This window comes from Coregonus lavaretus (assembly GCF_964263955.1).
Source record: "Coregonus lavaretus genome assembly, chromosome: 18".
Classification (NCBI taxonomy): domain Eukaryota; kingdom Metazoa; phylum Chordata; class Actinopteri; order Salmoniformes; family Salmonidae; genus Coregonus; species Coregonus lavaretus.
Window position 1 is genome coordinate 40,208,294 of NC_140005.1, and position 23,052 is coordinate 40,231,345.

The window sequence follows — 23,052 nt, forward strand, 5'->3', positions numbered from 1 at the left end:
CGACGCCGGATTCAAAACATATAATTTTTCAATTTGAGTTATTATATAAAATTCTTGCTACCAATATAATGTTATTTATATGGGGGATACAATCTTCCCAGCTCTGCAGATTTTGCTGCGAAGAGACAGAATCATTAGGTAATTTGTTTTGGTACTGTCCATTTGTAGCTTGTTTTTGGACACAGGTCCAGGAATGGCTAAAGGATTGCAATATTTACCTGGAGCTAACCCTGCAGATAGCATTACTGGGTGATCTGAAAAGTCATAGTCAATCGATCAATAATATAATAATACTTTTAGCAAAAATGTTTATTTTCAATTTACAATCTGTAGAAACAATGAGAATAGAAAGGTTCAGAACTTTTGTAAAACATCACAGTACAGTTGAAAAATATATGGCAAATAGAAATCCAATATGGATGGTGTTAAGAGATAGATGGGTGGTGTTGAATGGAGTTGAAGGATGGGACTAATAACAACTAACAACAACTAATAACAACAAGATAACTAATAATGTAAGCATACTGTGTCCATAATAAGTATATAGGTTATAGGTTGAGAGCTTTTGTGAAAGAGCACAGTTAGAAAGATATGGCATATAGAAGCAAACCGGATGGACATCATGAAAATGATCGGAGAGGTTGAGGAAGTTCAGGAGTAAAAACAAACAAAATAAAATTATTGTAAAATTGACTGTGTCCATAAAATGTATATAGTATGTATAAGCTAGAAGTAGAGGCCTAAGCATTGTTGTTCACTAGTTTACTTCAATAAGGGAAAGGGTGGTGGGGTTGGAAAGTAATAAAGGGAAATATATTTTAAAAAAGGAAATGTATATTATGTATGTATGTGTGTATATATATATATATATATATACAGTGGGGAGAACAAGTATTTGATACACTGCCGATTTTGCAGGTTTTCCTACTTACAAAGCATGTAGAGGTCTGTAATTTTTTATCATAGGTACACTTCAACTGTGAGAGACGGAATCTAAAACAAAAATCCAGATAATCACATTGTATGATTTTTAAGTAATTAATTTGCATTTTATTGCATGACATAAGTATTTGATCACCTACCAACCAGTAAGAATTCCGGCTCTCACAGACCTGTTAGTTTTTTTTTAAGAAGCCCTCCTGTTCTCCACTCATTACCTGAATTAACTGCACCTGTTTGAACTCGTTACCTGTATAAAAGACACCTGTCCACACACTCAATCAAACAGACTCCAACCTCTCCACAATGGCCAAGACCAGAGAGCTGTGTAAGGACATCAGGGATAAAATTGTAGACCTGCACAAGGCTGGGATGGGCTACAGGACAATAGGCAAGCAGCTTGGTGAGAAGGCAACAACTGTTGGCGCAATTATTAGAAAATGGAAGAAGTTCAAGATGACGGTCAAATCACCCTCGGTCTGGGGCTCCATGCAAGATCTCACCTCGTGGGGCATCAATGATCATGAGGAAGGTGAGGGATCAGCCCAGAACTACACGGCAGGACCTGGTCAATGACCTGAAGAGAGCTGGGACCACAGTCTCAAAGAAAACCATTAGTAACACACTACGCCGTCATGGATTAAAATCCTGCAGCGCACGCAAGGTCCCCCTGCTCAAGCCAGCGCATGTCCAGGCCCGTCTGAAGTTTGCCAATGACCATCTGGATGATCCAGAGGAGGAATGGGAGAAGGTCATGTGGTCTGATGAGACAAAAATAGAGCTTTTTGGTCTAAACTCCACTCGCCGTGTTTGGAGGAAGATGAAGGATGAGTACAACCCCAAGAACACCATCCCAACCGTGAAGCATGGCGGTGGAAACATCATTCTTTGGGGATGCTTTTCTGCAAAGGGGACAGGACGACTGCACCGTATTGAGGGGAGGATGGATGGGGCCATGTATCGCGAGATCTTGGCCAACAACCTCCTTCCCTCAGTAAGAGCATTGAAGATGGGTCGTGGCTGGGTCTTCCAGCATGACAACGACCAGAAACACACAGCCAGGGCAACTAAGGAGTGGCTCCGTAAGAAGCATCTCAAGGTCCTGGAGTGGCCTAGCCAGTCTCCAGACCTGAACCCAATAGAAAATCTTTGGAGGGAGCTGAAAGTCCGTATTGCCCAGTGACAGCCCCGAAACCTGAAGGATCTGGAGAAGGTCTGTATGGAGGAGTGGGCCAAAATCCCTGCTGCAGTGTGTGCAAACCTGGTCAAGACCTACAGGAAACGTATGATCTCTGTAATTGCAAAAAAAGGTTTCTGTACCAAGTATTAAGTTCTGCTTTTCTGATGTATCAAATACTAATGTCATGCAATAAAATGCAAATTAATTACTTAAAAATCATACAATGTGATTTTCTGGATTTTTGTTTTAGATTCCGTCTCTCACAGTTGAAGTGTACCTATGATAAAAATTACAGACCTCTACATGCTTTGTAAGTAGGAAAACCTGCAAAATCGGCAGTGTATCAAATACTTGTTCTCCCCACTGTATATGCGAGAAAAAACTAACATATGGGGGATTGGAAGTGATGCAGACAATTACATTGATGGAAGTTACAATCTATCTGTAATGTTAAAGCTGATCTACCCCCTAAAAATAAAAAAATAAAAAGAGACCAGAGTTTCATTAATTAAAGCATTGTTTTTGTGTATGATTTCTGAGAATGTTCTGTGTGTTTCATAAAGTAGTTTGCTCTGTCAGCTAACTCCGTCAGAATTCCCTCAGCTTTGATAATACATGGATAGTTGGATACAGTACGTTACATGAAACAACTATGCCCAGCTAGGATTAAATGGACCCATGCTCTGATTTTGCTCTGAATCACACCGCCTCAGGAACGGGCACCTAGCCATCTCAGAGGCACAGGCACCATCTTTTCAGCTGCAGGGGAGCTCTTTCTGTTCTCTTTATAGTCCAGCCTTCAGCTAGCCAACAAGCTCTGTTCGGTCTGTACTCCAGCCTGTAGCTAGCTAGCTCTGCTTATACTCCAGCCTGTAGCTGGATAGCTCTGCTTGTACTCCAGCCTGTAGCTAGCTAGCTCTGCTTATACTCCAGCCTGTAGCTGGATAGCTTTGCTTGTACTCCAGCCTGTAGCTATCTAGCTCTGCTTGTACTCCAGCCTGTAGCTGGATAGCTCTACTTGTACTCCAGCCTGTAGCTGGATAGCTCTGCTTGTACTCCAGCCTGTAGCTAGCTAGCTCTGCTTGTACTCCAGCCTGTAGCTGGCTAGCTCTGCTTGTACTCAAGCCTGTAGCTGGATAGCTCTGCTTGTACTCCAGCCTGTAACTGGCTAGCTCTGCTTGTACTCCAGCCTGTAGCTGACTAGCTCTGCTTGTACTCCAGCCTGTAGCTGGATAGCTCTGCTTGTACTCCAGCCTGTAACTGGCTAGCTCTGCTTGTACTCCAGCCTGTAGCTGGCTAGCTCTGCTTATACTCCAGCCTGTAGCTGGATAGCTCTGCTTGTACTCCAGCCTGTAGCTGGCTAGCTCTGCTTGTACTCCAGCCTGTAGCTAGCTAGCTCTGCTTGTACTCCAGCCTGTAGCTGGCTAGCTCTGCTTGTACTCCAGCCTGTAGCTGGATAGCTCTGCTTGTACTCCAGCCTGTAACTGGCTAGCTCTGCTTGTACTCCAGCTTGTAGCTGACTAGCTCTGCTTGTACTCCAGCCTGTAGCTGGATAGCTCTGCTTGTACTCCAGCCTGTAACTGGCTAGTTCTGCTTGTACTCCAGCCTGTAGCTGGATAGCTCTGCTTGTACACAAGCCTGTAACTGGCTAGCTCTGCTTGTACTCCAGCCTGTAGCTGGCTAGCTCTGCTTATACTCCAGCCTGTAGCTGGATAGCTCTGCTTGTACTCCAGCCTGTAGCTGGCTAGCTCTGCTTGTACTCCAGCCTGTAGCTGGCTAGCTCTGCTTGTACTCCAGCCTGTAGCTGGCTAGCTCTGCTTGTACTCCAGCCTGTAGCTGGCTAGCTCTGCTTATACTCCAGCCTGTAGCTAGCTAGCTCTGCTTATACTCCAGCCTGTAGCTGGATAGCTCTGCTTGTACTCCAGCCTGTAGCTGGATAGCTCTGCTTGTACTCCAGCCTGTAGCTAGCTGGCTCTGCTCTCTTTTCTCCTCAACACAAGGGCTGGGGGAGAATGAATGTGTTGTGTTTCTAGGATTGACATATTGAAAGATTATAGTGGATTGTAATAAGATAATACGCCTTTGTTAAACGACAGTAGGTCTATAATTTGTAACAGTATAGCCTACCAATTATCATGTTCAAACAAGTATTTGATTAGTTTCACTGTTGAATCTTCTCTTTCCTAGCGTAAACCACCTCTAGAGGTCACCGACCTTTTCGAGGACATCAAAGATGGTGTGAAACTTCTGGCTCTGTTGGAGGTGCTGTCTGGACAGAGACTAGTAAGCACTGCTCTTAATATATACAGTCATTGGTAATGCTGGATTCTTCTATTCATGCTACAGAGTTCAGTCACATTTCATTACCATAATATTGTGTAAAGGGAGGATTTTGAAAATGTATAAATAAAGGAATTAAGAACTCACAGCCAATAATCACACTGTAGTTAGTTCTGTGTTGTATAGGCCTACTTTTCAGTCAGTGCTACTCTCTTACATTGCTGGTTGTTAAATGTATTTGTCTTGAACTTTCTTGCTGTTTTTAATGTGAGCGCTCTGGTAAGATTTTGTGTATTTACAGGACTACATATGGGAAATACACTTAAACTTTACTTGAAGCCTCCCTCCTCTCTCCCCAGCCATGTGAGCAGGGCCGCCAGCTGAAGAGGATCCACTGGGTGTCCAACATCGGCACCGCCCTCAGGTTCCTCGAAGGCAGGAAGGTAAGCACGCCCTCAGAGTATAAATACACAGCCAAAGGGCCCCTTCGCCATGTCACTTATATCTTAGAAGGGTTTTATTAAAAGCAATTGGGCAAGGCTTGTGAAAAGAAGATTCATCTCTGTTTAATGCTAGAGGTTTGAAAATACAATATTGTATCACAGTGTTTATGAACAAAGATAGATCAATGAAGTATATGTACTGTATCTATGCAAGGCCCTATGGATGGTACATCCTCTCTCAGTCAGTATTGCTTTGAGGCCTGTCTCTTATTGTGACCTTCTCTCACCATGCCTGACCTCTGACCTCAGTCTGTGTACCGAGGATCCCCGGTCAGTGGCTGCCTGTAAAACACACTCTGTTCAGATACTGTATACATTTCTTTTGTTTGATGCACGGTGTGTATTCCTAGCTATTCTTTGGTTGAGCCATTCTTTTCCTCCTAGTGCATCTTGACTATTGTACAGTCGTGGTCAAACGTTTTGAGAATCACACAAATATTGGTCTTCACAAAGTTCGCTGCTTCAGTGTTATGAGATATTTTTGTCAGATGTTACTATGGTATACTGAAGTATAATTACAAGAATTCCATAAGTGTCAAAGACTTTTATTGACAATTACATTAAGTTTATGCAAAGAGTCAATATTTGCAGTGTTGACCCTTCTTTTTCAATCCGCCCTGGCATGCTGTCAATTAACTTCTGTCCACATCCTGACTGATGGCAGCCCGTTCTTGCATAGTCAATGCTTGGAGTTTGTCAGAATTTGTGGGTTTTTGTTTGTCCACCCGCCTCTTGAGGATCAACCTCAATGGGATTAAGGTCTGGGGAGTTTCCTGGCCATGGACCCAAAATGTTGATGTTTTGTTCCCCAAGCCACTTAGTTATCACTTTTGCCTTATGGCAAGATGCTCCATCATGCTGGAAAAGGCATTGGTCGTCATCAAACTGTTCTTGGATGGTTGGGAGAAGTTTCTCCCGGAGGATGTGTTGGTACCATTCTTTATTCATGGCTGTGTTCTTAGGCAAAATTGTGAGTGAGCCCACTCCCTTGGCTGAGAAGCAACCCCACACATGAATGGTCTCAGGATGCTTTACTGTTGGCATGACACAGGACTGATGGTAGCGCTCACCTTGTCTTCTCCGGACAAGGTGTTTTCCGGATGCCCCAAACAATCGGCAAGGGGATTCATCAGAGAAAATGACTTTACCCCAGTCCTCAGCAGACCAATCCCTGTACCTTTTGCAGAATATCAGTCTGTCCCTGATGTTTATCCTGGAGAGAAGTGGCTTCTTTGCTGCCCTTGACACCAGGCCATCCTCCAAAAGTCTTCGCCTCACTGTGCGTGCAGATGCACTCACACCTGCCTGCTGCCATTCCTGAGCAAGCTCTGCACTGGTGGTGCCCCGATCCCGCAGCTGAATCAACTTTAGGAGACGGTCCTGGCGCTTGCTGGACTTTCTTGGGCGCCCTGATGCCTTCTTCACAACAATTGAACCTCTCTCCTTGAAGTTCTTGATGATCTGATAAATGGTTGATTTAGGTGCAATCTTACTAGCAGCAATATCCTTGCCTGTGAAGCCCTTTTTGTGCAAAGCAATGATGACGGCACGTGTTTCCTTGCAGGTAACCATGGTTAACAGAGGAAGAACAATGATTTCAAGCGCCACCCTCCTTTTAAAGCTTCCAGTCTGTTATTCTAACTCAATCAGCATGACAGAGTGATCTCCAGCCTTGTCCTCGTCAACACTCTCACCTGTGTTAACGAGAGAATCACTGACATGATGGCAGCTGGTCCTTTTGTGGCAGGGCTGAAATGCAGTGGAAATGGTTTTTGGGGATTAAGTTCATTTTCATGGCAAAGAGGGACTTTGCAATGAATTGCAATTCATCTGATCACTCTTCATGACATTCTGGAGTATATGCAAATTGCCATCATCAAAACTGAGGCAGTAGACTTTGTGAAAATTAGTATTTTTGTCATTCTCAAAACTTTTGACCACAACTGTAGTGCCATCAACCAGGTGCTTTCTGGTTGTCATGCATTTTGTATGCATTTCGAAACTTTGGATTCAAATCTTTCCTGATCTCACCTTTTTACTTAGTTACACAATCAAAAAATATCCTACAAAAAGACAAACGAAAATATGCTGCAACCTCTAAAAACACATTTATGTAAACTAGTTTGTTGATCCAAAGTTTGTTACAGTGATATTCACTACATTGGCTTTATTGTTACTGTCCTGCCAAATTGAGTACGCTCCATATTTTATTGAGCTTGGCTGTTTCTGCCTCATTTGCTTCCGCTCTGCCTAATATCACTTTGTTGCATCAGAGAGCTGATTTTGATGGCTGTGAAAGAAAAAACATAAAATGGTCATTATTATGGCAGTGGCCCACTCACTCAACAAGGCCTTTATTTGTTAAACATTGAGTACATGTATTTGTGTAGTTGTGAATTGCAGTTCAATTGGGGTTTTCTTTCCCAACAGATCAAGCTAGTCAACATTCATGCCACTGACATCGCAGACGGTCGACCATCCATTGTCCTGGGGTTGATATGGACCGTCATTCTCTACTTCCAGGTAATGTGTTGTTGTATATCTGGTCAGTTTGCAAAGTTACGTATTGTAATATGACTGTCTGTGATTGTTAACAGTGTCTCACAACTCTCAGTGGGTGGTCTTCAGTGTTGTTTGACCTTTTATTCTGTTTGTCAAATGTTGTTATATTGAGGAGTGACACTTTAATAAAAGTTTTTAATCTAATCGGATCTACATACATTTATTGGATATTGCTATGGTTACACAGAGCACGTTTGCTCTAATTCCTTACCCTGTCTCAGATCGAGGAGTTGACCAGTAACCTGCCAGCCCTGGCAGCCCTGTCCAGCAGTACCTCCTCAATGGACAGCATGGCCAGTAACTCAGAGACGGGCAGTCCCCCCATGAAGAGGAAGGTAGTACCCAAGAAGTTCCAGGGCAACGCCAAGAGGGCCCTGCTCAGATGGGTGCAGTGCACCGCCGCCAAGTACATATACCACTATATATTTGGGCAGCTTCTCTAACCAGTGCTCCAACGGGCAAAACTGGTTGAAATGATGTCATTACCACTAAATTACAACGAGTTCAACATCATTTTCTCAACCAGCTTTGCCTGGCGGGTGGTGGATTTATTTGCCTGTGTGTGTGTGTGTGTGTGTGCATGCATGCATACTCTTGACTGACCACCACCATATTGTCAGCCAAGAGTATGGGAACCCGAACATTCTGTATCTTGATTAGAATTATAATTTCAAGAGTGCTCTGCTACCGCCCCACTGTAAACGTATACTTCTGTTTGTCCCAAGGCGTCAGGGCATGGAGGTGAAGGACTTTGGTGCCAGTTGGCGGAGCGGGGTGGCGTTCCACTCTGTGGTCCATGCCATCCGCCCAGACCTGGTGGACATGGAGGTGGTGAGGAGGAGGAGCAACAAGGAGAATCTGGAGGAAGCCTTCTTATTGGCCGAGAACGAGCTGGGCATCCCACGCCTGCTGGATCCAGAAGGTTCCTACCTCTACCCTTCTATTTAATAAAAAAAAGATTGCTTTGTCAAAATATGTGCATACTCCCTCACTCATCCCCAGCTCTGGCTGGTGCATAGGTCAGCAACAAAGGATCTCCACCTCTGTCTTCCATGATGCAAGAATTGTGCAATTCCAACAGAACTTGAAGTACCCTTAAAGTTTTCATTGAAGATTGTGCAAGGTTTATTTTGTTCCATCAAAGTGTTGTTGATACGTCTGTCTGGAGATAATAATGCAGACAGCAACTCTGCAGCAGTCACGTCAGGAGAGATCAGACTCCTGAGCCCTGAGGCTTCATTACGAGCCTCAATAAACATCTCTGTTTTTATCATGGCCCTCGTTTTCTCCGAGATCAGGTCAGCGATGGAGACTACAGAATACATTTATAATTAGATGTCAGTGTGTCAGAGGAAACACTACATTTAGTCTCCTTCAGGGCACAAATGGGTTCCCTGTTTTTATTGTGTCATATTTATTATATGTCAGGAATGATGTCCCTGCCCTGTCATGTCTGTATTTTACTATATATATCATTTTAACATACTGCTATTCTATAGTGACATTTAGACCTATTCACACATCATACTTAATTGACTTACTGTAGTTTGCTTGATGGATACCACTAATGTCACTGTTTCACTATTACTACTTTCACGCCAGACTGTCTCTCTTCCTCTGCAGATGTGGATGTAGATAAACCGGATGAGAAATCCATCATGACGTATGTTGCTCAGTTCCTCAAGCACTACCCAAACCCCCACCATTCTGAGACAGATGGACAAGAAGATGAGGTACCTAGCTATATTCACTGTAGTCCTGAGTCAAGTACTGTATTGGCATTGGCAAACTCAGTGTTGTGTTGTAATGCTTTATTTAAGTGATAATGCTCGAGAAGCCGGTGTTTGGAGGATATATTGGCACGGGTTTTGTTCGTCTCGGGCTGGCAAACCGTGCCAATATATCCTCCAAACACCGGTTTCGAGGGCATTATTACTTTTATACAACGGGTTACCAACATATTCAAATAATGATTGACATATTTTCATTAAAATCGTTATTTTGATGAATTTATTAATACTATTTAATCCTTCCACGAGATATAGTCCCAACACAAATCTAGGGTTGCTAACCAAGCTGGCTGGTTGTTCGTTCTATCGGTTCGGTTGCCAGAGATGCCACCCAGTCGTTAAGTCTTTTTTTTCTAAATCTATGGATGCGACCCAGTTGTTCGTTCTAAATGTTTCGTTGCCATGACGGCTGTCAACGTCCTTATCCCTTGCTTGCTAGCTAGCCAACTTTGGATACATCCATAACAATGAGCTAATGATGTGCGATTTTGCCTGGCATAGAACATTTGCTCTCTTGCCAAGCCATTGTTCAGAAGAGATAGTCAACTACACAGCTAACACTTCAAACTGAAGCTGTAATGACAGCGAACTAGCTGCATTTCGTGGTTTTCTATTGGCATTTCTTTGTATATATTCATTAAAAAAATTCTGATTCATGATTTCGACTGGCTGAGAAAAGCTGCCAGCCTGTCTGTCTCGTCCCGACTGCCGACATGTTCATTACCATAGGACAGCTGGAGATCAAATTTCAATATTGAAACAATGTTGCAAATGTCGGAGAGACAGACAGCAAGGTTATTAAAAATCTCTGCTGTTGGAAACCAAATGCTAGTCTAAAAATCAAATCAAATCAAATCAAATTTTATTGGCCACATGCGCCGAATACAACAGGTGCAGACATTACAGTGAAATGCTTACTTACAGCCCTTAACCAACAGTGCATTTATTTGTAATAAAAAAGTAGAATAAAACAAAAAAGTGTTGAGAAAAAAAGAGCAGAAGTAAAATAAAATAACAGTAGGGAGGCTATATATACAGGGGGGTACCGGTGCAGAGTCAATGTGCGGGGGAACCAGCTAGTTGAGGTAGTTGAAGTAATATGTACATGTGGGTAGAGTTAAAGTGACTATGCATAAATAATTAACAGAGTAGCAGCAGCGTAAAAAGATGGGGTGGGGGCGCAGTGCAAATAGTCTGGGTAGCCATGATTAGCTGTTTAGGAGTCTATGACATTCTATGACTAGGGTGGCTGGAGTCTTTGACAATTTTGAGGGCCTTCCTCTGAAATGAGAGATAATGTCTAGATGCTTTTTACAGGGTAGATCTAGTATATAAATTGCCTGGCTGGGCTGATGAGACAGTGGATTGCGCAGTCAGATGGAACAGAGTAAATAGGCATTTTAACGTCATAGATTTAGCCGGTGGTAACTTGTGGAATAGACACCGGCTGGAATGCGGTTTTAACCAATCAGCATCCAGGATTAGACCCACCTGTTGCATAAGTACTTTTATCTTTTGTCTTCTATTGTATTTGTATACTATTTGTATGTATGATTGTTTTACTTTACCTAACTACAGTATATTTAATATCAAGTGGCAAACTAATACTGGCACCCTCAGTGTTGTAATGCTTTATGTACTCTATCTGTTATTGTATTCTTGTATCTGCCACTGTATTTGTGTTTTCAGTATGCTAACGCTTGTTGCTAACCATATTTCCCATTACACCAACGACAGCTCTTATGAAAAAAGATACATCAAAACAATGTATCATTGCATGAACTCAACAATCATCTTACTTTCCTCATTGTGCATTACGTCATGCTCTCACTCCATCTCTCCGTCTATGTTATCTTTCCTGTTGCATTTGAAGCTGCTTCTTCGCTGCATTCCAACTTTTGCACTCTCTATCCCAAACCTACAAGTCCATCCATGCCATGTAGTGTAGTGTCTCCCTGCACTGTTCTATATTTCCTCTGCTTTATGTTTGTCATGGCTTTGCTTTGATTTTGCTCTCTTTCTCTCTCTCTCTCTCTCTCTCTCTCTCTCTCTCTCTCTCTCTCTCTCTCTCTCTCTCTCTCTCTCGCTGCCACTAATGCCTTTCTGTGCTGTCTGTTTGTTTTTTTGCATCTCTTCGTGTGGCTTTCTTTCCTGGATAGTATGGTCCTCAAGATATAGAGCAAATGCTTGAGGTATGTTGTCACTGAATATATAGATTAATCAGGGATTCTTATTTTGCTTTGAATCATATTGTGCTTGCTGTGGTACTGGAATTCTATTTGGAAGGGGTTTGATAGGAGTAGTTTCACTTTCTGTTGTTTGTTGAGAACTCTGTTGGGGTTGAGAGAGGATGAATAATGGTGCATTGTATTACCTGAATATTATCTGTCATCTGAATGCTGTGTGTTACCTGACTCCCAGAGAGAAGAGCGTAAGGTTCTGAGAGAGCTGAAGGTGTGGCTGGATCAACTGGAGAGGGACGTGCTGCGAGTCCAGGGGGCAGAGGGCAACCTGACAGACAAGTACCAGGTTAGTACCAGGGGGCAGAAGGCAACCTGACCGACAAATACCAGGTTAGTACCAGGTGACCAGGGGGCAACCTGACAGACAGGTACCAGGTGATTGGAACCAAATCTCACGCTACAGTTCCAGGTCACAAGGTGGGGGAAAGAGAGAAGAGACAGAGCTCCGTAAATACCATGACTCTTTCTCAATAATCCTTCCTCAATTTCTTGTATCCCCATGTCCTTGCTGACATTTTAAAAAGGATGTGGGAAGAGGTCACTAGAAATCAAGGAAAGACTATTAAGAACAGGCCCATATCTGACTGAGCCCTACATTCCTGTGTTATATACTACCTCATTTGTTCGATGTGAATGTTCTTAAATAGTAACATTTCTACTTTGCTCCAGGACTTCAAGAGTTTCCGTGTGCAGTATGAAATAAAGAAGAAACAGACAGAGCCTCTGCTGCAGCCAGTGCACAGGGATGGGAAGCTGTCTGTAGACCAGGCCCTGGTCAAACAGGCGTGGGAACGTGTCTCTATCAGGGTGAGTCAGTGTATTGCTCTCTATGGATCCCTGGACAACTAGCCTGATCCCATACTGCTTCAGTCAACTCTTATTTACAAAGATAGTCCACCAGGCTACTGCACAACCAGCCCAAGAGTGCACAGCGTCTGACACCCTCACATAATCTATGGGCCAGATTCAAAGGGGCGATTTCACGGGGACATATTAAGCTTACTGTAATTATGGATTAGAGAGCATACTCTATGGAGAATGTCCATTGAAATAGCTTTTTAATCCATGACTTTATCTCTGTCTGGGAAACCGGCCCAAAGAGACCATTATAAATAGACTGTAACCTTTATCAATGAGAAATTGTTATTTTTGTCCGCCAACTCATTTTCATTTGCTGTGTGTTTATTAGTTAGACTAAGACGCATTGCAGAATGTGACCCCAGATAGCTATCATAATACACTGAATGAGTGTTCAGTGAGGCGCAAGCTTTTGAAGGAGCGCTCATTAAGAGGGCAGGAGAGTTTTGGAGAGAGGGGAACAGAGAGAGTTTTGTTCAGTTGATAGATTGTTCTGCCTTTAGCGAGTGTCCCCAGCCTGTATGGACTAGGACCGGACTAGCACAACACTGTTGTCATCCACTGGAGTAGATGCTTGAGAACATGTGGAAACCTTTTTAATCACCACCTGCTTTTTAAACAGCGTGGTTAATGCTAATGCCTTGATTGTACTGATTGTTCTGGCTGTAATGGGTGGCTGATGAAGACCTGGGTGGTCGAAACAGTATCACTAACAAACCACATGGGAGAATAGATTGCGGTGTGCAGAGTCTCTTTTTACCAAATTATGAAGACGTTTTAATTTTTTTATCCAGTACCTGCTCAAAGACTTTGGATATGTAATATTTTCTTATACTAGCTCCTGGACTGGCACATCCATCTGGATAAGTCGTTACCTGGCCCACTGGGGGTGATCGGAGCCTGGCTGCATCGAGCTGAGATCGCCCTGAGAGAGGAGATTCCTATCCAACAAGCCCATGAAGAGACGGCCAATGTGATCCACAGGAAGCTGGAGCAGCACAAGGTATTCAGCAAGAGCAAATCCCATAATATATACATGCACTGTTGCAAAATGATCCTTGGATAGGCATTGTTAGAAGGTACAGCAAATCCCATAATATATACATGCACTGTTGCAAAATGATCCTTGGATAGGCGTTGTTAGAAGGTACAGTAAATCCAATAATATATACATGCACTGTTGCAAAATGATCCTTGGATAGGCGTTGTTAGAAGGTACAGTAAATCCCATAATATATACATGCACTGTTGCAAAAGGATCCTTGGATAGGCGTTGTTAGAAGGTACAGCAAATCCCATAATATATACATGCACTGTTGCAAAATGATCCTTGGATAGGCGTTGTTAGAAGGTACAGCAAATCCCATAATATATACATGCACTGTTGCAAAATGATCCTTGGATAGGCGTTGTTAGAAGGGACAGTAAATCCCATAATATATACATGCACTGTTGCAAAATGATCCTTGGATAGGCGTTGTTAGAAGGTACAGCAAATCCAAAGATTCTTGGTTTTGTTGGTCACATAAGAAAAGATGACAAAGTCACATTATGTTTTTGATGTTGCACCAGTGTCTAGTCTAAATGATTCAATAATTGCATTGTTTTTTATTTGAACGTGCATGTATGTGGATATGTGTTTTAGGAAGTACTGAAGAACTTGGAATCCCACCAGCAGACGTTCCAGCAGATCCACAGAGACAGATCTGTGAACGGGGTCCCTGTCCCCCCTGAACAGCTCCAAGACATGGCTGAGCGGTCAGTCATCCTTCAGTCAACTCTACATCAGTGTTAACGCTAATACTGTAACACATCTAAGGATGTCTCTGGACAATATTAGCCTGGTCCCTGATCTGTTTGTGATGTCTTGCCGACTCCTATGGTTGTTGTCAAGCCATGAGTTGACAAGAAAACACAAACAGATCAGGGACAATATGACATTACTTAAATAAGACTGATATTGATCAGAATGATCAGAATATTAATATTGATTTTCTATTTTGTCAAACAGGTTCAACTATGTGTCCACATCATCTCATGCCCACCTGATCAAACTGGAATTCTGGGAGATGAAGTACCGTCTGATGGCGTTTCTCATCCTGGCTGAGTCAAAGCTCAAGTCCTGGATCATCAAATATGGCCGCCGTGACTCCGTGGAACTACTGCTGCAGAGCTACATTGTGAGTTGGCCTTTTCATTATTTGTTACTGGTTTGTGGTAGCCTGGTGGTCTAGATCTGTTTGTGCTGTTTAGCCAACCTCATGTTTGCCATGAAAATGACTATAGGAGTTGGCAAGACAGCACAAACAGATCTGGTACCACCAAGCTAATTTCCGATGGATTTTGTTCCAATTCTATCCTCATGATAATTCCATGCTTTTCTCACCATCATTCCCAACAGTCCTTCATTGAGGGACACAAGTTCTTTGAACAGTATGAGACAACATTTAAGGCACTCAGGCAAGCTGCAGATGTCTACATCAAGTCTGATGGTTCAGGTAGGATGGTTTTTCTTGTGTGTGTTTTACCTCAGATGTGCTTTGATTGAATGTGTTGTCTGTCAGAGAGGGCTAAACGGGCTAACTGTTGATTTCATATTCTAGGCATTAAGATCAGTAAGAAAGGTAAGTCTAGATTCATTTGGTATTGATATACAATAGGTAACATGGTGACCACACTAGCCTTTGATTTGCTGTGCGCTAGTGGCTCACTGGTCTAACAAAAAATCAAAAAGATCTGATAGAATCTCACGGTGCCTGGCTGTTTACTAACTAACATCTCTATATTCTTCCACAAAGATAATTTTCTGTAACACAATTACTCTTTGCATGATACAGTAACAAAACTCACAGTAGGTCTTGGAATGTTAAACACTGCAAATGCAAGTTCCTTACTGTCTTGACTTACTTGGCTTATTCAAGCGCCTTGAAACTTCTCTGTACTGGGTTCTTTTAATAAGATCTTGAGTAACAAGTTAGGACGTGACCCAATAAACCACTGAAAAATTGTATGTCATGATGAAGAGAGAACTGACTCCATTATGTTTTCTTTCAGTTGAGGAAGTGGAGGGGGTGGGTAAGTTCCTGTCGGACGCGTCGGCCCAGTGGAGGAACCTGTCGGTGGAGGTGCGTAGTGTGAGGAGCATGCTGGAGGAGGTCATTTCTAACTGGGAGAAGTACAGCAGCACGGTGGCCGGACTGCAGGCCTGGCTGGAAGACGCAGAGCAGATGATCAACCAGTCAGAGAACGAAAAACGGGTGAGCATGAGGCTGGGTGGGTGGGAGGCAAAAAGGTTAAAATGATTTTTATTCCATTGTCATGGAAATTCTTACACAGGGACACTCAAAGTCAATCTTAAATGAATCATTGTTTATTGTCAGCGCGCTGGAGAGGTTCCAACAAACTTAATGCACCATAGTGAACGTCTATCAGAAGCTCTAACGGGGCAGTCCCGTTAGTTCTCTTATATACTGCAGACAAGTCATATTTGCATGATTTAGCTTATTCATTAATAATTAATCATTAATATTTGCTTCATTCATGTGACCGACCAATACTGGCTCATAACATGTGACAGAACAATACCTCACAAGTCTTCTTCTCTCTAAGCTGAGACCTTGAAACTGAGATATTTTGTTCTCCAAACAAATGTCTGGGTTGACTGCCAAATTGCAGCTACTGATAGTGAGGATTCGTTCAAGCAGTCACTTGCATGTACACAGAAATGGGTTTATAGAAAAGCACAAACATAGAGCATAGAAATTGGTAAATAGAAAAGCACCAACATAAAAATGTCCATCACACCATGTCAACAATTTATGTTTGGCCATTGTGGACATGGAATAAAGATACTCTCAGCTTACATTTTTACCTCCCATTCCCTTCCTCTACAGTGCATATGGAAAGTATTCAGACCCCTTGACTTTTTCCACATTTTGTTATGTTACAGCCTTATTCTAAAATTTATTAAATTGTTTTTTTTCCCCTCATCAATCTACACACAATACCCTATAAGGACAAAGCAAAAACAGGTTTTAAGAAATGTTTGCAAATGTATTGGGGAAAAAAACGGAAATATCACATTTACATAAGTATTCAGACCCTTTACTCAGTACTTTCTTGAAGCACCTTTGGCAGCGATTACAGCCTCGAGTCTTCTTGGGTATGACGCTACAAGCTTGGCACACCTGTATTTGGGGAGTTTCTCCCATTCTTCTCAAGCTCTGTCAGGTTGGATGGGGAGCGTCGCTGTACAGCTATTTTCAGGTCGCTCTCCAGAGATGTTCGATTGGGTTCAAGTCCCGGCTCTGGCTGTGCCACTCAAGGACATTCAGAGACTTGTCCTGAAGCCACTCCCGCGGTGCCTTTTGGCAAACTCCAAGTGGACTGTCATGTGCCTTTTACTGAGGAGTGGCTTCCGTTTGGCCACTCTACCATAAAGGCCTGATTGGTGGAATGCTGCAGAGATGGTTGTCCTTCTGGAACATTCTCCCATCTCCACAGAGGAACTCTGTAGCTCTGACCAAGGCCCTTCTCCCCAGATTGCTCAGTTTGGCCGGGCGGCCAGCTCTAGTAAGAGTCTTGGTGGTTCCAAACTTCTTCCATTTAAGAATGATGGAGGACACTGTGTTTTTGCGGACCTTCAATGCTTCAGACATTTTTTGGTACCCTTCCCCAGATCTGTGCCTCGACACAATCCTGTCTCTGAGCTCTACGGACAATTCCTTTGACCTCATGGCATGGTTTTTGCTCTGACATGCACTGTCAACTGTGGGACCTTATATAGACAGGTGTGTGCCTTTCCAAATCATGTCCAATCAATTGAATTTACCACAGGTGGACTCCAATCAAGTTGTAGAAACATCTCAAGGGTGATGAATGGAAACAGGATGCACCTGAGCTCAATTTCCAGTCTCATAGCAAAGGGTCTGAATACTTATGTAAATAAGGTATTTCTGTTTTTTCTAAAAACCTGTTTTCACTTAATCATTATGGGGTATTGTGTGTAGATTAGAGATGTTTTATTTATTTAATCAATTTTAGAATAAGGCTTTAACGTAACAAAATGTGGAAAAGTTCAAGGGGTCTGAATACTTTCCGAATGCACTGTATATGCTTTTTGGGACAGCATTACATGTGAAGCGCTGTGTCAAAATACTATTTCTTGCTGTGAAGACACCCACTATATCTTCAAAGCTGACCGTTGGCCCCTTTAAAGAATATTCTATGCTCACAACTATTGCTATCAATTGTGTAGAGTTTATGAGTTTCGTTCTTTCTTCTTCACCCCTAGGACTTCTTCCGGAACCTTCCTCACTGGATCCAGCAGCACATGGATATGAATGATGCAGGGAACTTCCTGATTGAGACGTGCGACGAGACCGTCTCCAGAGACCTTAAACAGCAGTTGCTCCTTCTCAACGGGAGGTGGAGAGAGCTGTTCGTTAAAGTCAAACATGTAAATTATTTAAAAATCTCCTATTTTTCCTACACCTACAGTAGATTATGATTTTTAAGAAGCATACTTCTGGATTGGCCATGAAACATGGCTGTAGACTCCTAGACACCATAGGGCTAACCACATCTCAGGGCTAACCACAGTTAATTAGGCTGTGAGACTCAGGTGTCATAAAAGATCTCAGCATCGGTTTTATAAGAACAGTTCACAAATTATAAAGAAAATTGTTGTATTCACTGTTCCTCTGTTTCCATGGCAGTATGCTAGAGCGGATGAGGTGGACAAGTTGAAACAGGACTATCAGAACTCAATCGCTACTCTCAAAACCTTCATGGATGCAACCAAGGACAAGATGACTGCCCCTGTCCAGGTGTCCTTCCTGAATGTCAGGACATTCGTTCAAGATGTTGAGGTACCCATCACGCACATACAGTGCCTTTAGAAAATATTCATAATCTCTTGACTTAATCCACATTTTGTTGTTACAGCCTGAATTCAAAATTGATTAAATATTTTTAGAAAACATGTTTTTATAAATTTTGGCAAATGTATTGAAAATGAAATACAGAATACAGAAATATGTCATTTACATAGGTATTCACACCCCTTTGCTATGACACTCCAAATTGAGCTCAGGTGCATCCGATTTCCTTTGATCATCCTTGAGATGTCGCTACAACTTGATTGGAGCACCTGTGGCCAATTCAATTGTTTGGACATGGTTTAGAAAGAAACACACCTGTCTATACAAGGTCCCACAGTTGACAGTGCATGTCAGAGCAGAAACGATACCATAAAGTCCAAGGAACTGTCCGTAGATCTCAGAGATGATGAGGCATATATCTGGGGAAGGTTATAAAACAATTTCTAGAGTGTTGAAAGTTTCCAAGAGCACAGTGGTTTCCATCATTGGGAAATTGAAAAAAAATTGAACTACCCAGACTCTGCCTAGAGCTGTCTGTCCGATCAAACTGACCACTCTGACAGAACTACAGAGTTCCTTAGCTATGGGAGAACCTGCCAGAAGGACAACAGTCTCTACAGGACTTCACCAATCTGGGCTTTATGGGAGAGTGGCCAAATGGAAGCCACTCCTGATAAAAAGGCATGCCTGGAGTTTGCAAAAAGGCATGTGAAATACTGAGAGCATAAGGGAAAAGATTATATGGTCTGATGAGACAAAAAAGTACTCTTTGGCCTGATGCCAAGCGCTATGTCTGGAGAAAACTAGGCACAGCTCATCACCCGTCTAACACCATCCCTACCGTGAAGCATGGTAGTGGCAGCATCATGCTATGGGGAGGCTTTTCAGTGAAAGGCTTCAGAACAAGAATGTGAAAGTCCTTGAGTGGCCCAGCCAAAGCCCAGACTTTAATCCCATTGAAAATCTGTGGAAAGACTTGAAGATTACTGTTCACCGCCGGATTACATCTACACTTAACAAAAAAATAAATGCAACATACAACAATTTCAAAGATTTTACTGAGTTATACTTCATATAAGGAAATCAGTCAATTTAAATAAATTCATTAGGCCCTAATTTCATATGACTAAGAATACAGATATGTATCTGTTGGCCACAGATACCTTAAAAAAAGGTAGTGGCGTGGATCAGAAAACCAGTCTGTATCTGGTGTGACCACCATTTGCCTCATGCAGCGCGACACATCTTGTTCGCATAGAGTTGATCAGACTGTTGATTGTGACCTGTGGAATGTTATCACGCTCCTCTTCAATGGCTGTGCGAAGTTGCTGGATATTGGCGGGAAATGGAACACGCTGTCGTACACGTCGACCCAGAGCATCCCAAACATTCTCAATGGGTAACATGTCTGGTGAGTATGCAGGCCATGGAAAAACTCGGACATTTTCAGCTTCCAGGAATTGTGTACAGATCCTTGCGACATGGGATCGTGCATTATCATGCTGAAACATGAGGTGATGGCGGCGGATGAATGGCACGACAATGGGCCTCAGGATCTCGTCACGGTATCTCTTTGCATTCAAATTGCCATCAATAAAATACAATTGTGTTCGTTGTCCGTAGCTAATGCCTGCCCATACCATAACCACACCGGCACCATGGGGCACTCTGTTCACAAAGTTGACATCAGCAAACCGCTCGCCCACACAACGCCATACATGCTGTCTACCATCTGCCCAGAACAGTTGAAACCAGGATTCATCCGTGAAGAGCACACTTCTCCAACATGCACTAGTGGCCATCGAAGGTGAGCATTTGCCCACTGAAGTCGGTTATGACGCAGAACTGCAGACAGGTCAAGACCCTGGTGAGGACGACGAGCACGCAGATGAGCTTCCCTGAGACGGTTTCTGCAGTTTGTGCAAAACATTTTCGGTTGTGCAAACCCACAGTTTCATCAGCTGGCCGTGTGGCTGGCCTCAGATGATCCCGCAGGTGAAGAAGCTGGATGTGGAGGTCCTGGGCTGGCGTGGTTACACGTGGTCTGGGGTTGTGAGGCTGGTTGGACGTACTGCCAAATTATCTAAAACAACGTTGGAGGCGGCTTATGGTAGAGAAATGTTAGCTAGCTAAACAATGAACCGGCATAATCCCAACTCCTACTACTACCACCAATACAAACTGATCGTCATAGCTGTAGTCTGAATCTGCAGGTAGCTAAAGCTAACCAACTAGGTTCAGTGTTAGCTAGCTAGCTAACATTAGGCTTTAACTTGCAATTAAAACAACTTTCTGACTAAATTTGAAATGTATAATATCTGAAAATATAGCTAGACTCTTACCCATATACAGTGAGGGAAAAAAGTATTTGATCCCCTGCTGATTTTGTACGTTTGCCCACTGACAAAGAAATGATCAGTCTATAATTTTAATGGTAGGATTATTTGAACAGTGAGAGACATTATAACAACAAAAAAATCCAGAAAAACGCATGTTAAAAATGTTATAAATTGATTTGCATTTTAATGAGGGAAATAAGTATTTTACCCCCTCTCAATCAGAAAGATTTCTGGCTCCCAGGTGTATTTTATACAGGTAACGAGCTGAGATTAGGAGCACACTCTTAAAGGGAGTCCTCCTAATCTCAGCTTGTTACCTGTATAAAAGACACCTGTCCACAGAAGCAATGAATCAATCAAATTCCAAACTCTCCACCATGGCCAAGACCAAAGAGCTCTCCAAGGATGTCAGGGACAAGATTGTAGACCTACACAAGGCTGGAATGGGCTACAAGACCATCGCCAAGCAGCTTGGTGAGAAGGTGACTACAGTTGGTGCGATTATTCGCAAATGGAAGAAACACAAAATAACTGTCAATCTCCCTCGGCCTGGGGCTCCATGCAAGATCTCACCTCGTGGAGTTGCAATGATCATGAGAACGGTGAGGAATCAGCACAGAACTACACGGAGGATCTTGTCAATGATCTCAAGGCAGCTGGGACCATAGTCACCAAGAAAACAATTGGTAACACACTACGCCGTGAAGGACTGAAATCCTGCAGCGCCCGCAAGGTCCCCCTGCTCAAGAAAGCACATATACAGGCCCGTCTAAAGTTTGCCAATGAACATCTGAATGACTCAGAGGAGAACCGGGTAAAAGTGTTGTGGTCAGATGAGACCAAAATTGAGGTCTTTGCCATCAACTCAACTCACCGTGTTTGGAGGAGGAGGAATGCTGCCTATGACCCCAAGAACACCATCCCCACCGTCAAACATGGAGGTGGAAACATTATGCTTTGGGGGTGTTTTTCTGCTAAGGGGACAGGACAACTTCACCGCATCAAAGGGACGATGGACGGGGCCATGTACCGTCAAATCTTGGGTGAGAACCTCCTTCCCTCAGCCAGGGCATTGAAAATGGGTCGTGGATGGGTATTCCAGCATGACAATGACCCAAAACACACGGCAAAGGGAACAAAGGAGTGGCTCAAGAAGAATCACATTAAGGTCCTGGAGTGGCCTAGCCAGTCTCCAGACCTTAATCCCATAGACAATCTGTGGAGGGAGCTGAAGGTTCGAGTTGCCAAACGTCAGGCTCGAAACCTAAATGACTTGGAGAAGATCTGCAAAGAGGTGTGGGACATAATCCCTCCTGAGATGTTTGCAAACCTGGTGGCCAACTACAAGAAACGTCTGTGATTGCCAACAAGGGTTTTGCCACCAAGTACTAAGTCATGTTTTGCAGAGGGGTCAAATACTTATTTCCCTCATTAAAATGCAAATCAATTTATAACATTTTTGACATGCGTTTTTCTGGATTTTTTTGTTTTTATTCTGTCTCTCACTGTTCAAATAAACCTACAATTAAAATTATAGACTGGTCATGTCTTTGTCAGTGGGCAAACGTACACAATCAGCAGGGGATCAAATACTTTTTTCCCTCACTGTACATGTATGAACACTTCACGGCAGACTGGAACCGTTTAACTCTGTTTTGTTTGTAGCTACATCTTGTTTGGCCAGCGTGGTGTAAAGTCACTCTGGTTCACACTGACCGTGGCGTGTGCAGAAAGAAGCCCATCACAACTTTTTTCAGCTGATCTGTCGATAGCGCCTGCTAAATTCAGGGCATCAATGTTGTTGAGTAAAGTAGCAAAACTTTTGTAGTTCTCGATGACTAACGTTATATCTTTCAAAAAAGCAGCAGTAGAAAGGATTATCAACACATACTTAGCAGCTCATGTTATAGACAGAATTCTGCTACATGGCAGACCAATCCAAACTCATCTCCCAGGATGTCCAGCCCATCCATTATCTCAGCCAATCACGGCTAGTGGGAAGGTTCCTGTCTTTTTCCGTGGCTAAACCAACTAGGCTCGTAATTATATTTATTTATTCGTATTTACATATGGAATACAAGAAAGTTCACATGTTCCAGAAGGCATTTCTGCTCCAAAAACGCATTTAAAAAAAGTTGTGATGTGCGACATACGCCTAGCTTCCTGAAACGGGTCACAATTGAACATTAAATTATCTGGCAACAGCTCTGATGGACATTCCTGCAGTCAGCATGCCAATTGCACTCTCCCTCAAAACTTGAGACAACTGTGGCATTGTGTTGTGTGACAAAACTGCACATTTTAGTGTGGCCTTTTATTGTCCCCAGCACAAGGTGCACCTGTGTAATGATCATGCTGTTTAATCTGGTGGATGGATTATCTTGGCAAAGGAAAAATGCTCACTAACAGGGATGTAAACAAATTTGTGCACAAAAGTTGAGAGAAATAAGATTTTGTGCGTACGGAACATTTCTGG

The 23,052-nt window shown here is 42.9% G+C and overlaps 1 protein-coding gene across 2 annotated transcripts in view; it reads left to right on the forward strand.

Moving 5' to 3' along the window:
• The window catches only part of syne1b (spectrin repeat containing, nuclear envelope 1b), a gene marked incomplete at its 5' end in the record, with an annotated part of 150,074 nt that overhangs the window by 20,575 nt on the left and 106,447 nt on the right, over positions 1 to 23,052 (forward strand). Inside the window, 17 exons of one of the 2 annotated variants that reach the window (XM_084182195.1) lie at positions 4,307 to 4,402; positions 4,759 to 4,842; positions 5,152 to 5,172; positions 7,333 to 7,425; positions 7,686 to 7,870; positions 8,190 to 8,386; positions 9,088 to 9,197; positions 11,414 to 11,446; positions 11,676 to 11,783; positions 12,167 to 12,304; positions 13,194 to 13,358; positions 14,001 to 14,113; positions 14,367 to 14,535; positions 14,757 to 14,874; positions 15,410 to 15,612; positions 17,649 to 17,813; positions 18,073 to 18,225. In XM_084182195.1, the coding sequence (XP_084038321.1) occupies positions 4,307 to 4,402; positions 4,759 to 4,842; positions 5,152 to 5,172; positions 7,333 to 7,425; positions 7,686 to 7,870; positions 8,190 to 8,386; positions 9,088 to 9,197; positions 11,414 to 11,446; positions 11,676 to 11,783; positions 12,167 to 12,304; positions 13,194 to 13,358; positions 14,001 to 14,113; positions 14,367 to 14,535; positions 14,757 to 14,874; positions 15,410 to 15,612; positions 17,649 to 17,813; positions 18,073 to 18,225 (2,151 nt within the window). The remainder of the gene's footprint in view (positions 1 to 4,306; positions 4,403 to 4,758; positions 4,843 to 5,151; positions 5,173 to 7,332; positions 7,426 to 7,685; positions 7,871 to 8,189; positions 8,387 to 9,087; positions 9,198 to 11,413; positions 11,447 to 11,675; positions 11,784 to 12,166; positions 12,305 to 13,193; positions 13,359 to 14,000; positions 14,114 to 14,366; positions 14,536 to 14,756; positions 14,875 to 15,409; positions 15,613 to 17,648; positions 17,814 to 18,072; positions 18,226 to 23,052) is intronic. The other variant, XM_084182196.1, reaches the window with a different exon arrangement.